At 49.9% G+C, this 12,517-nt stretch overlaps 6 protein-coding genes across 6 annotated transcripts; 3 read left to right on the top strand and 3 right to left on the bottom strand.

The window, feature by feature from the left end:
- Positions 1 to 25: 25 nt before the first annotated feature.
- Positions 26 to 1,177, top strand: cysD-2 (Homocysteine synthase; the record flags this gene model as incomplete). Its single annotated transcript, XM_037320693.1, has 1 exon — positions 26 to 1,177. The coding sequence occupies one exon, from the start codon at positions 26 to 28 to the stop codon at positions 1,175 to 1,177; it is 1,152 nt and encodes a 383-aa protein (XP_037182159.1).
- A 632-nt stretch (positions 1,178 to 1,809) lies between these two features.
- atA-2 (6-methylsalicylic acid decarboxylase atA) lies at positions 1,810 to 3,084 on the bottom strand (the record flags this gene model as incomplete). Its single annotated transcript, XM_037320694.1, has 1 exon — positions 1,810 to 3,084. One exon carries the CDS (start codon positions 3,082 to 3,084, stop codon positions 1,810 to 1,812), a length of 1,275 nt encoding a protein of 424 aa, XP_037182160.1.
- Positions 3,085 to 4,768: 1,684 nt separating this feature from the next.
- On the top strand, positions 4,769 to 5,688 carry ATR2-7 (Cytochrome P450 monooxygenase ATR2; the record flags this gene model as incomplete). The annotated part of the gene is made up of 3 exons (XM_037320695.1): positions 4,769 to 5,150; positions 5,221 to 5,591; positions 5,644 to 5,688. The coding sequence occupies 3 exons, from the start codon at positions 4,769 to 4,771 to the stop codon at positions 5,686 to 5,688; spliced, it is 798 nt and encodes a 265-aa protein (XP_037182161.1).
- Positions 5,689 to 6,066: 378 nt separating this feature from the next.
- fabG-13 (3-oxoacyl-[acyl-carrier-protein] reductase FabG) lies at positions 6,067 to 6,861 on the bottom strand (the record flags this gene model as incomplete). Its single annotated transcript, XM_037320696.1, has 1 exon — positions 6,067 to 6,861. One exon carries the CDS (start codon positions 6,859 to 6,861, stop codon positions 6,067 to 6,069), a length of 795 nt encoding a protein of 264 aa, XP_037181551.1.
- A 482-nt stretch (positions 6,862 to 7,343) lies between these two features.
- On the bottom strand, positions 7,344 to 8,487 carry mcpII-1 (Metapyrocatechase 2; the record flags this gene model as incomplete). The annotated part of the gene is made up of 3 exons (XM_037320697.1): positions 7,344 to 7,542; positions 7,598 to 7,776; positions 7,837 to 8,487. 3 exons carry the CDS (start codon positions 8,485 to 8,487, stop codon positions 7,344 to 7,346), a joined length of 1,029 nt encoding a protein of 342 aa, XP_037181316.1.
- A 403-nt stretch (positions 8,488 to 8,890) lies between these two features.
- CGCA056_v005446 (Uncharacterized protein) lies at positions 8,891 to 9,848 on the top strand (the record flags this gene model as incomplete). The annotated part of the gene is made up of 3 exons (XM_037320698.1): positions 8,891 to 9,061; positions 9,117 to 9,194; positions 9,258 to 9,848. 3 exons carry the CDS (start codon positions 8,891 to 8,893, stop codon positions 9,846 to 9,848), a joined length of 840 nt encoding a protein of 279 aa, XP_037182157.1.
- Positions 9,849 to 12,517: the final 2,669 nt, after the last annotated feature.

The raw sequence follows: 12,517 nt of genomic DNA on the forward strand, positions 1-12,517 counted from the left end.
ATCCAGCGCGAAACACCCAGCGATGATGTCGAATACCACGCCAAGCAAGAACTTAGAGACTGCTCAGGTCACGAAGCATGTATCGCGCTTTGAAACTTTGCAGGTGCACGCGGGTCAAACCCCTGACTCTACGACGTTGGCTCGCGGTGTACCAATATATCAAACCTACGTCTTCAATTTTCGCAGTTCAGCCCATGCTGCGAGGCTTTTCAACCTAGAGGAAGAGGGCGAGATTGCCACACGCACTGGCAATCCTACCACTGCCGTTGTTGAGCGTCGGGTGGCGGCGCTTGAGGGCGGCGTTGCGGCTGTAGCAGTGTCATCCGGCCAGTCAGCAGTCTTCATGACTATGGTTGCCTTAGCTGGGCAAGGGGACAATATTGTAGCGACCAAGCATTACTATCATGGTGCTTACAACCAGTTCTCCTTCTTGCTGCCAGAGTTTGGTGTCGAAACCAGAGTGGTGGAGGAAACAGCAGAAGCCTTTCGAGCGGCCATTGATGGGCGCACGAAGGCCGTCTATATCGAAACTGTCGGGCATCCGAACTTCAACGTGCCCGACATCCAAGCCATTGCAAAAGTAGCACACGACAACGGCGTGCCCCTTGTGGTTGAGAACACGGTCGGGTGTGCTTACTTCTGCCAACCCATCCAACATGGGGCCGATATCGTTGTTGCCAGCATGAGCAAATGGATCGGAGGCCACGGCAGCGCCACGGGTGGCATCATTGTTGACTCCGGCAACTTCGACTGGAAAAACTCTACACGTTTTCCACAGTTCAACAAGCCCTGCCCTGGCTTTCACGGACTGAACTTCTCCGAAAGGTTTGGCAGAGAAGCTTTCATTATGCGCATCAGAGACCAGATTCTGCGGGACGTAGGTTCATGCCTCTCTCCATTTAACAGCCAGCAGTTCATTCTGGGAATTGAGACGCTCAGCCTACGTTGCGAGAGACACGCACAGAATACAATTGCCCTGGCCAGGTGGCTGGAGAACCACGACAACGTTCTCTGGGTTTCCTACCCCGGCCTCCCCAGCCATCCGCACTATGAGCTTGCCCAAAAGTATTTGCCCAAAGGGGCGGGCGCCGTGCTCATGTTTGGCGTTAAAGGTGGGGCAGACGCAGGAGAGCAGCTGGTCGACAATTTCAAAATGATCTCGAATAATCCAGGGTGAATACTCCGCAAGTTGACTCTCGTACTCCGTTCCCCTGCTAATTTCTCCAGATACGGTGATGCCAAAACAACTGCGATGCACCCATGGTCTACTACACACAAGCCAATGTTACCTCATGAAAAGATTGATCTCGGTGTTGCACCTGAGATGGTCCGAGTCTCGGTGGGAATTGAACACTTGGACGACATCATGTATGACATTGAACAAAGCATGCGGGCTAGTCCTGCCGTGGCAAAGGGCAATAAATGATCGAGATACAATCAAATGAGATTCAAATCAACTAGTATATCTGTTTGTTCATTGTTATGGATTCTTTCTAAACCAAGCGGTTACCTTGCGTGATATGCTATCACGAAATCCATCTCGGTGATACCGCAATGCCTTGATGGCCTCAACCAATATGCGATGACAGCACATACGACCATACCCACTGGAAAACTCGGGATCCCGTCCGCTCTCCCATAGATAAGCCAGTGAGGGACAGAGTAGTAGTCGGGTCGGTGACGACCGGCGAATGCCTGTTGTCGTATGTTTTGTTCTCTTGCAGTTTTTTTTAGAAGAGGGGCGGGCTATCGCATGGCATCAATCGGTCAGAGGGGGAGATCAAACGACTCGCAGTAGGAGTAACAATCTTAAGATTTCTGCCATTTAGATACCACCTCTGTAATATCTTCATCCAGATCTTTGTTCCAAATCCAGTTCATTCTACTCTGCAGGTTCTCTTTGATCTTTTCAAGATCATCCGCAGCCGCTTCAAAATGCCATAGATGTCCAGCCTCTCTGCTCGTAGACACTACTCTTTGCGTGCGATCTACTCTCGCAGCACTGAATGCCTCAAAAGCCGCGGGGAAATCGTCTGCTTTCTCAATGTATCGGAGAATCCTTCCCAAGACGTATGCATCCTCTACTGCCATTCCGGCGCCTGCTCCCTGAAAAGGAGTAGACGCATGTGCAGCGTCTCCAAGGAGACACAGTCGGCCTTTGTGATGGGCACTGGTAGGTGGCATGTCGAAAAGAGCCCAAATGTCAGACTGCCCCATTAGTCGGACGATGTTGAGCACGTCCTCGCCCCAGCCATCGAAGCTATCCAACATCTGTGTCTTGGTGGCTGGAATAACCATGGTGTTGTGTTCCCATTCTTTGCATGACTGGAAGGCGACAACGTTCATCATCCTACCTCCTGCCACCGGAAATGTAAGCATGTGGCCGTGGTACCCGAGGTAGGCTTGACAGTTCTTCGCCTTCTCTTCGCCGAGAAGCTCCACCGCCTTATCCATTGGTACCATTCCCCTGTAGCAGTACTTGCCGGTGTAGACTGGTTTGGCAAGGGCGTGGTCCTTATCGAAAATGACGCTTCGGACTCGACTCTTGATACCATCACACCCAATGGCGGCACTGTGGTGGGCTGTCGATCCATCCGCAAATTTGAGAATAACACCCCCTTTCCCGTTATCCTCAACATCAATGACAGTCTTTCCAAATTTAGCAATTCCAGGAGGGAGAAGTTTCTCCAACTCTTCAACCAGATGAGAACGATTGACCATCCAGCTGCCGGGCTCAGGATGCTCAACTGAGCAGAGATAAGTCCCGGCAACAACACCACGAGCTTTCGCTGCTGCATCAGGACCGTTCATGCCCACTCGGAAGTCAAACCAAGTGTTTCTTTTCTCTTTGAAAATGTTTTTGTTTGCGCGGGCTTCAACTGCAGAAGCCAACGGCATTGAAATTTGCCGAAGCGCTCTCACGACATTTGGCCCAAATGCGACACCTGCACCGATTTCACCGAACTTCGGGACATTTTCGTATATGGTGACTGGAATACTTGTTTGGCTAGTAATGCAGAGAGCCAAGCAAAGACCACCGATACCGCCTCCGACAATTGCCAGGTCGAAATCGCTTGAAGTCATGTCGTCCAAGATGATAGTAAGTTGGTTGGTTGAGGGTTGGGTGTTCAGAGTCCGTAGTTGGCCAGCACGAATAGTCGTTCAATGAATGCTTCTCTAGATAAGTCTTAATAAGAAGCAAGTTGGAATGAGAATTCTAGACTAAGTTTGTGGATTCATTGAAAACTTGATAAGGTACGGAAGTTTGATCTCCTGGCTCGGTGAACCCAGGTGTGATTCGGAAAATGATGGGAAGTATACGGTGTCCGCTATCGGTACCTAGATCAGATAAGGCACCATATACCGCATTATTGTGTCCAATCCGATATTTTGGCATAGCCATGCTGCGAAAGTAGGAAGTCCGATTCGCCCGGGGGATGGTTTCACTCATCGGCCGAAAGTCCGCTTCTTAACACACACCGGTGTACGCCGACCAGTCACAGCCTTGGGCAAGTTTGACTACCTTCTGACATGAATGCTACATTCCCTTTCATGGAACTGACGGAAGACTCTGAATCATGTTATTCTGATCTTTTACCAACATCTGACTCACTCACTCACCTTCCAACTTGAATCTTCGACGCAGGATCAAGACACTGCAGCTTTCGATGGCTTCAATGGCGGTTCCATTTGAGATTTACTACCCTATCGTACGAGCCAAGCTGCAGCAAAATGCCATCACAGTGGCAGGATGGACTTTGCTTAGCGCCGTGACCTTAGCAGCCTTGCTGATTTGGTCGGTGGCGGTGGGCAACAAGATGCCAAAGCTTCCCATTGCGATGGGCGAAGAATTACCGAATCAACAGGAAAGAATCGACATGTTCATAAAAGACACTCGAAACTTATTGATAAGTAGTTATAACAAGGTGAAGCTAGGTTGCATCAGTGTCGACAGCAATTCAAAGCTGACAGTTCAACCACATTAGTTTCAAAACCAAGTCTTCGGGATCACAACGACGGAAGGCTAGTTCGAGCAACATGAAAATATGACTATATTCTAACTACGGCTTAGGCACCAACATCATGATCCCCCTCGATCTCCTCCCTGGGCTCGGAAGCACAAAGTCTTTGAGTTTTGCAGCGTTTCTCGAGGAAGAGGTCAGTGATACAATGATATTGAAGGTCGCTGTGTTCTGAATAGCCGCAGTTCAGCATGAAAAGGTACACCAAAGTCGGGAACCTTGATGAGAAGCAAATTGCCATCCTAAACAAAAAGCTCAATCCAAGTCTAAGTGAGTTGCAACCAATCAACCTGCTAAGGAGAATGAGGTTGGGGCAGCACTGAGTTTTCCCAGATGAATATGTTCCGGTGTTAGTCAACCTACTTCGACACCACTGGCCATTGGATGAGTATAATTGTAAGTGAATCAAAAGAGTCACCGATATCAGCAACAGTGCAGTCGGTCCAGCTCAATTGATAGCGAAAGAAATGATGTGTTCTTTCTTTGACATCGGGGAGCGACCATAACCATGCTAATCATTATTCGAATCAGGCCCCGTCACTGTCAAGCCCTGGTCGCATGTGATGCGTCAGGTATCGCGCGTTTCTGCTCGAATCTTTCACAGTTCTGACGCAGCGGAAGATGACCATTGGTTGGATATTGCCAGTGAACATGTTCACTCCACGGTCGTGTGGACAGAGAATTTGAAGAAATGGCCTGCGATGCTTCGTCCTTGGGTCTATCGATTTGTTCAGGGACGAGGAATAATGACACAGCGCTTTGCCGAAGGTGAAGCTGTGGTGGCGGAAACGCTTAGGAAGAGGAAGGCGGGGAAGGGTGGCCATCTAAGCAGTCCCCCATCGCTTCTGGATTACCTTGCCGACGGTGAACTGGGTGGAGACCACGTCGAAGCGCACACGGTCGCGCAGATCAACCTTTGTGTTGCTGCCATCCAGTCCATGGCCTCGACAGTGACTCAGTGTCTCATGGACCTTGCGACGTATCCACACTATCTGCCTGAGCTTCGTGAAGAGATTACTTCAATGCTTGCGCAGAAGAGTGGAACCCTTGACAGACAATCTCTGGCAGATATGATGAAGTTGGACAGTTTCATCAAAGAGACCCAGAGATTGAATCCTCCAGATCTTGGTGAGTGCTTACCTGCACGACGGAGGCTAGTGACGAGTTTTGTTTTAGTAACATGGAATCCTACCCGCAGCAAGCTTCCAGCGTAAGGTTATGTCGGACATCACTTTGTCGAACGGTCTTCGAATCCCAAAAGGCGCGCGCATTGCTCTACCGACCGGGGCAATCAACATGGACAGCCAGTTCTTTGAGGACCCCGAAACCTTTGATGGCTTCCGGTACTACAAGCTTCGGATGGAAAGTGAGGAGGCACGGAAGAGTAGCCAGATGGTGACAGTGGGAAAGAAAGATTTGACATGGGGCTATGGCAGGCACGCCTGTCCGGGTCGGTATGTTGCTGAAGTTGCAATGAAGCTGCTCATCATTGAGTACATCGTGCGTTATGATATCAGTCTACCTGCTGGTATCAAAGAGCGTCCAAAGAATATCGAATTCGAAGGGCTGGTGAGTATCTCAAATAACCTGGCTAGTGATTGGAGTTGCTAAACCACGGCAGGTCATACCAGACCCCAATTGGGAGCTGATTTTCCAAAGTCGGTAGATGCACGGGCTGCAGAAGGTAAAGTTCGACTGAAAGATTGTTTATTGAGACGAGGAAACTGTCATCTTACGCAGATGGAATTGTGTGATGTTTTATACGGGTTAAAAGCTGCATTATCCCAGACAAAGTAGAAACAATAAGATTTCGAGGTTTGATATTGGCCGTAACCGCTTACACCACAAGAATCTATCACATCTGCAAACGGTAATTATGACATCGAAAGAATGGCGTCGTAGGTATCGAAATTATGGCATCCAATCATCACTTTCACACAGATTTGAATATTACGAATTGGCTGTCCAAATCCAAGATGTATGAACATCTATCTGAGAGCTTCGCGCCAGTCCATGACAATTCATGTGACGGTCAAGCTCCTTTCTATTTCATGGAAACACCACCATTCACAAACATGTACTCGCCATTTATATACCTGGAGCGTTCTTCAGCCAGAAACGCCACCGCCCATGCTACATCTTCGACAGATGCTGCACCACCCTCAACCGGTGTCTGCCGAATAAGAGCTTCTTTTGTTGTCTCCCATTCGTCAGGAGTGAAATGGTCCAGAAAGCTTTCCGTAAGTACCGGACCTGGCGCCACCATGTTGACTGTACAGCCATACTTGGGCGGCAGCTCCTGCGCCCAAACCCGCAGAATAGCATCGAGAGCGCCTTTCGTAGCTGCATAGATACCCTGCGTAGGCTTTGGCACTCGAGATGCGACCGACCCCACCATAATGATCCTAGAGCCACCAATCGTGCCTGACATATTTGGAGGTTCCGAAGGATGATACGGCGTAAGATGTGGCAGAACTGCTTGGACCAGAGCAAAAGCCCCGCGGGCGTTCAGGTTCATTGCTTGATCCCATGCACTCAACTGGGAGTCCCAGAGGTACGCAATAGGAACCAAGCCCGCATTGCTGATAAGGATATCGATGTGCTCGAATCTCTCAACAGCTTGGCGGACAAGTTCGGCAGGTCCATCGTCCGACGCAATATCCGCGAGAACCGCGATCCATTCAGTGTTGAGTTTCGATCCGACGTTCTCGCATTCTTCTTTCAGCGATGCCGAAGGATAGTTGAGAACGATGTTTGCGCCCCGAGCCGATAGCTCAGTAGCAATACCAGCTCCGATACCTCTCGAAGAGCCCGAAATTAGTGCTGTTTTACCGTGCATGGTCCCTCGGGGCTGAAATATGTTGACCATTGCCGTCCGAAAAGACCAAAAAGCCGGGTCAGTTCTGATTGAGGTGACGGAGGTGTTGGTGATGATGGCTTTGGGCTGACTAAAGGCACAGCAATAATCAGATTGAGGAGATAAATTACGGAGAAAGGAAAAGTTCGAACTTGGGGCCATACGTTCATCCCATTGCATTGGTACGTGCATGTTCTGGTGTATGTTTTGCCATCGCTGGGTTAAATCTTGCGCGGCCCGCAGGATCTCAAGCTCGGCAAATTATCGCCGAAGACCACCGAAACGCAGTACGCAGTGAAGCCGCACCCACCTGCATAATCCAAGACTACGTACGATCTTCTTTTTGACAGGATGCAAATTCACTATGAAATGGCACAGATTGCTATCGTTTTCTATTCAGCGAGTTTTGCGCTTTCGGCCCTGCGCTATTCCAATCAAACCCGACCCTCCTCGTGGTAAAACGATCATGCCTCAATTGGCATTTCGGGGACGTCCTTCAGACCTGGAAGATCCTCATACTTCTTGGTGAAAAATGCACGCGGAATATCTGGGCCCCAGCTCGAAACTACTGCCGCAACAGCCGGTTCATTGGCGTGTTTGGAATCCTCATTGACCAGGTCTCCATCAACATAATGCTCAACTACGAACCCAGAGGGATCAAACCTATAGAAGAATTAGAAAGTGGCAGTTCGTTTTGGTAGTCCTTGCGCTCTCTTACCAATAGTCAAAGATCTGACTGCCTAGAACATGTCGTCCGACGCCAAAGACGTTTATATGGCCCTTGCGAATGAGATAGTGATGTCCAACCACTTGACTATCGACATCATCAACTTCGAAGCTGCTGTGGTGCGCTTTGATTCCCTCCGTGACCTCAGGAGATCCTGCGATGAAGATATTCTAGGAAGAAACCAGATCATTAGCAAAGTAAAGCAGCCTTGGGCGGTGGAGGGGACAAACATGATGGTCTACAAATTCTTTGCCCTTGTCCAGGTGGATGAAAATCATGATAGTCTTGTTGTTTTGGGGGTGGTACAGGCAATCCGTCTTCTTGAGATTGAAGGTCTTGGCGTACCAGTCGAACACTTCGTGAAGTCTATCGACATTCACTTCGAACCCGTAGTGACCCAGCTTGTGGACCTTCGACGGTTGGTCCCGGTCAGGTCGCTGGAACTCTCCGAGCCGTCGCTTGTCTTCCCAAGTGTTCCACATCACCGGTTTTGGTACCTCCCTTGGCTCTGGGACTCGGTCCTGTTGCCCGTAAATGAGAGTGATCTCCTCCCCCACAAGATCCTTCACAATCACCACCTTCCCCCCACCTGGGGCATCGTAATCAGCTATGGGCGTGGATCCCGGAAGCTTGGCCGCTTTCTCTAGCTCTGCCATAGACTGCACAATCCAGGCCCCTCCCCTGAATTTTCTTTTCCCATCGCTGGTCTTCTCTGCCACGTAACAAAATTGATCAATACCAAAACCCCGGAAGTAAATCTTGGTTTCTGTCTCGCGCACAGGCGTCAGACCGAAGTCGGTGAAGAACTCCTTAGCCTTTTGCAGATCGGGGTGACCGTAGCGCACATGAGACAATCGATCAAGAAGGATTCTCGGGTCCATTGCAGGTGGTATTACTGGTAAAATGAGGTTGGAAGTTTTGGAGCGCAACTGAAGCAGCCAAAGCAATATGCGATTCAGAACACAGAAACAACTGTGATTTTCCAGATCTTGTCGAGAACTATTTCCCCGCATATACCATTATAAATGCAACAGCTGCAAGGTTTGGGGTTGCCCGAGATTCCTTCGGCATCTTTCGGTGTAGCAAGTTTCATCACGGAACCCTCGGCCGGCTGTCCCATCAGTTCTAAACCTCAAGAGAGATAGCTTATGTCATGGCTTCCGAGGACAAGTTCATATTTCTATCAAGCCTCATCGAGAATGCAAGCGAGATCAGAATTACGGACCCAACTCTTTCCCAAATACAGTCAGGATTTTATCGCAACACTGCTGGTATCCACTGACAATGTCGTTTCATCGACTCATTCGATTTCTTGACGAAGATGGGCAGGAGAAGTACGGAGACGTCAAAGATGAAACGCCAGTAGAATACCTGGAAGGTAGCGTCGTGCCGCTCTTGACTGGTAATATCAAGTCCGGGTTTCATAAGTCTGATCAGAATGCGAGGGTTGCTAAGGTACTGATTTGCGATTGATTAATGCGTTTGGGAGAAGCTAAGCATGACTCTGTAGCTGCTATCACCACTGCCGGAAACGCCCATCATAATTTGCGCTGGTGTTAACTACAAATCTCATGCCAAAGAGACAAAGGTGAGTACTTAACTGCAGTGAATGCATAGTTTTCAGCAACTCTCCTGCTTACGTGTGCTGCAGTTTCCCCCGCCTAAGAAGCCCGTCATCTTCGCAACCCCTCCTGACCGGCTTGCGGGTCCATTTGATGATATTCACATTCACCCGGATGCACAAGGGCTCCTCGACTACGAAGGAGAACTCAGTGTTGTCATTGGAAAAGACGCATATGACGTAAGCGAAGAAGAAGCCTTAGACTACGTCCTAGGATACACTGTCAGCAACGATGTTTCTGCCCGGGGTCTACACGCTCCCGACGTTTCTGGCTACCAGATGGGCTATGCCAAGTCCTTCGACAAGTTTGGGCCGATAGGACCTTATGTGGTGTCTCCGACTCTCGTCTCGGACCCTCAGATTCTGAAGTTAACGACTTATGTGAATGGTGACGTCCGGCAGAGTAGCGACACGTCGCAGATGATATGGTCATGTCGGCAGCTAATCTCTTTTGCTTCACGTGGACGAACGCTTCGCCAAGGCACTATCATCATGACTGGGACACCCGAGGGCGTCGGATGGCACACGAACGGCTGCCTCAAGGATGGGGATGTTGTGAAGGTAGAGATTGGACAGCTTGGTTACATCCAGAACAAAATGGTGTTCCAGAAGAAGAAGTGATTCGTATCTTAGAACGCTTATGTATTTGTTGTTGTTGTTGTTATATTTAACGCCGTGGCGGCAAAGGGCGCAGCCGCCCTTGCGGCCGACCTCCCGAGGGGTATATGGCGTGGAGGGCCGCAGGCTCTAGCAACATACTCTATAGTACACGCCTCTTCCTAACGTCCTCCAAGTCTTGCCCGAAGGCTACGATGTGTTCTATCCGTCCCTAGTTCCCGCTGGTTCCCTAGTTCCGTTGTGAATATCAGGTCCTCTACGAGGAGGGGGTCGTTACTAGGGACTAGGTCTTAACCTAGGCCCTAGTACCGCGGGCAGATCTTCTGGAAGAAGTCTGTCACGGAGAGAAAGGCCTGGAAGCCTTCAGGATCAGTGATTAACCCCTTATAGTACCGCTCAAGAGATCCTATAGGACCTATAGGTTCATGTGGACTAGAAGGGTGGAGGGTAGGCCACTGAAGCCTCCTCACAAGGGTCTTTTGGCAGTAGACTAGATGGTCTACCTCCTTTGCCTCCCCGCAGGAGCAGGTAAGCAGTGCTTCTGTATGGTTGAAGCGTTGGTGGTATTGTTCGAAGTCTCCATGGCCTGATCGAGCCGCTAGGAGATGATGTAGTATAGCCCGTGGCAGGGCTAGTTCAGGAGGGCAAGCGAGGGTAGCCTTGAGCCCTAGTTGGGTATAACGGGGTGTTGCCTCTCGCTTCCACCACTTCCTATATTGGCGTCGTATGCGCTCTTTAGCAAGCCGTTTGATCCCTGATAGGGTAGCCAGTTGGCCCCTAGGGACTGGCAGGGTTGTACCCTCTTTAGCTAAGCTGTCTGCTTCCTCGTTTCCTCTAATGCCTTGATGCCCTGGGGACCAGTGGATTTATATGTCGTATATCCTAGCTGCCTCTTGGATCTCAAGGAAGGCAGCTTGTGAGGAGTTTGGGGCTATGCCTCAGATCCCTTGGATAACACTGGTATTATCGATACAGATATGTATAGGCTGGCCCTGGGAGGTAAGGAGGGCCTGTTGGAGCCCTGCCCTCGCCCCTTCAGCCTCACCATCAAATACTTCTGCTAGGCTGAGGCGGCCGCAGCCCTGGGCTATACGTTTGTTCTTGCGGTAGATAACGAAGCTAAAGCCTGTAGCACCATCAGGGGCTTTAGAGCCATCTGAGTAGATAATGGTATGCTCTTTTGGCACCATCTTCAGCCAGGCCTGGAAGATCCTAGCTGCTACTTCCTTCGTCTGTGTGACTATAGGGCTGTAAGACCCTGAGGGGTAATGCGGCTCTAGGAGTGCTGGCCTTGGGCACTTAGGTAAGAGGCCAGCTGTTCTTTGAAGCCTGGTTTGCTGTCGCCCTGGCTGTAGGAGTCTTAGGACTAGGGGATGCTGTTGGTCAACCTTCTGTAGGCGTGTAGCAAAGCGTAGTCGCGCCGCCTCAAGGGCTACCTCTGCTGTAGGTAGGCCAGCATCTCGGATGAGGCTGCTTGTTGGTGTGGTCCTCTAGATAGGTAGGATAGCCCTTGCTGCTGCTGTGATAACCTTTCTAACTCTGCAGGCTAGGCCCTTCTGTCCTGTACTAACTGTAGCTATCTGTAAAGCAGTGCTACTGCTGGTATTGATGCTGCTGTTTAAGGCTGGCCTGGTCAGGCCTGCATACCAGGTCTCTGCTCCATATAGGGCTATTGGGAGGATGCAAGCAATAGCTGCTTTCCGGACTGCAGCTGCTGGGAGCCCCCCTTTAGTGTTTGTAAGGTGCTGTAGGAACTGGGCTACCTTCTTTGCTGCTGCTACCTTTGTTTCCACATGGTATTGGAAGGTGAGTCTCTTATCAAACCAGACCCCCAGCTATTGTATAGGCTTAGTTGAGGCCTTAATAGTTAGTTCTCCTGCCTATATATCTGGTAGGTCTCTTAACTGGTTATATTTCCTGCTAAAGTGTATTGCTTCGCATTTAGCTGGGTTGAATGCAACCTTATTGTCAGTACCCCAGTTGAGGATACTAGTGATCTCCTGGCCTAGGGCTGTAGCATTCTCTTCTAGCGAAGGGCTGGTAGCTATTAGGCCGATATCATCTGCATAGCCAAACCGTAGCTTCTGATCATCAGCTAGGATATCAGCTATATAGAGCAGGAAGAGGATAGGTGATAGCAGAGAACCTTGCGGTAGCCCACATGATAGAGGGAAGTCCTCTGTAGTGGTATCCTCTAGCCTGACCCGAGCTGTTCGGCTAGAGGTGAAGGTGAAGATCAGTCTGATCAGGCTACTAGGCTAGCCCTGCTGTCGTAGCCTAATAATAAGTCGGTTTCGTAGAACGGAGTCAAACGCCCCCTTAACGTCTATTGTTGCCAGCGTAGCAGTGAGCCCTGTATCTAGAGCCCTCTCGATCTTATGGGTTAGACAGGTGGTCAGGTCAACTGCTGCCCTCCCTGGTAGGGCTCCAACCTGTTGTGGGCTGGCAACCCCTTCTAGGATAGTAAGGTAGGCCATCCTCTTTGCTATCAGCCGCTCTAAGCCTTTGCCTAAGCAGGACAACAGAGATATTGGGCGCCAAGACCCAGTCTTAGAGAAGTCTGTTTTCCCTGGCTTCTGGATCATAATAATTTCCGCATTACGGAAGGGTCTAGGAAAATAGCCTACTTGAACGCAGGCCTGGAAGAGCTGATGTATAGGCTTAGCTACTAA

Source organism: Colletotrichum aenigma (genome assembly GCF_013390185.1).
Source record: "Colletotrichum aenigma strain Cg56 chromosome Unknown KSG_Cg56_contig03, whole genome shotgun sequence".
NCBI classification, from domain to species: Eukaryota; Fungi; Ascomycota; class Sordariomycetes; order Glomerellales; family Glomerellaceae; genus Colletotrichum; species Colletotrichum aenigma.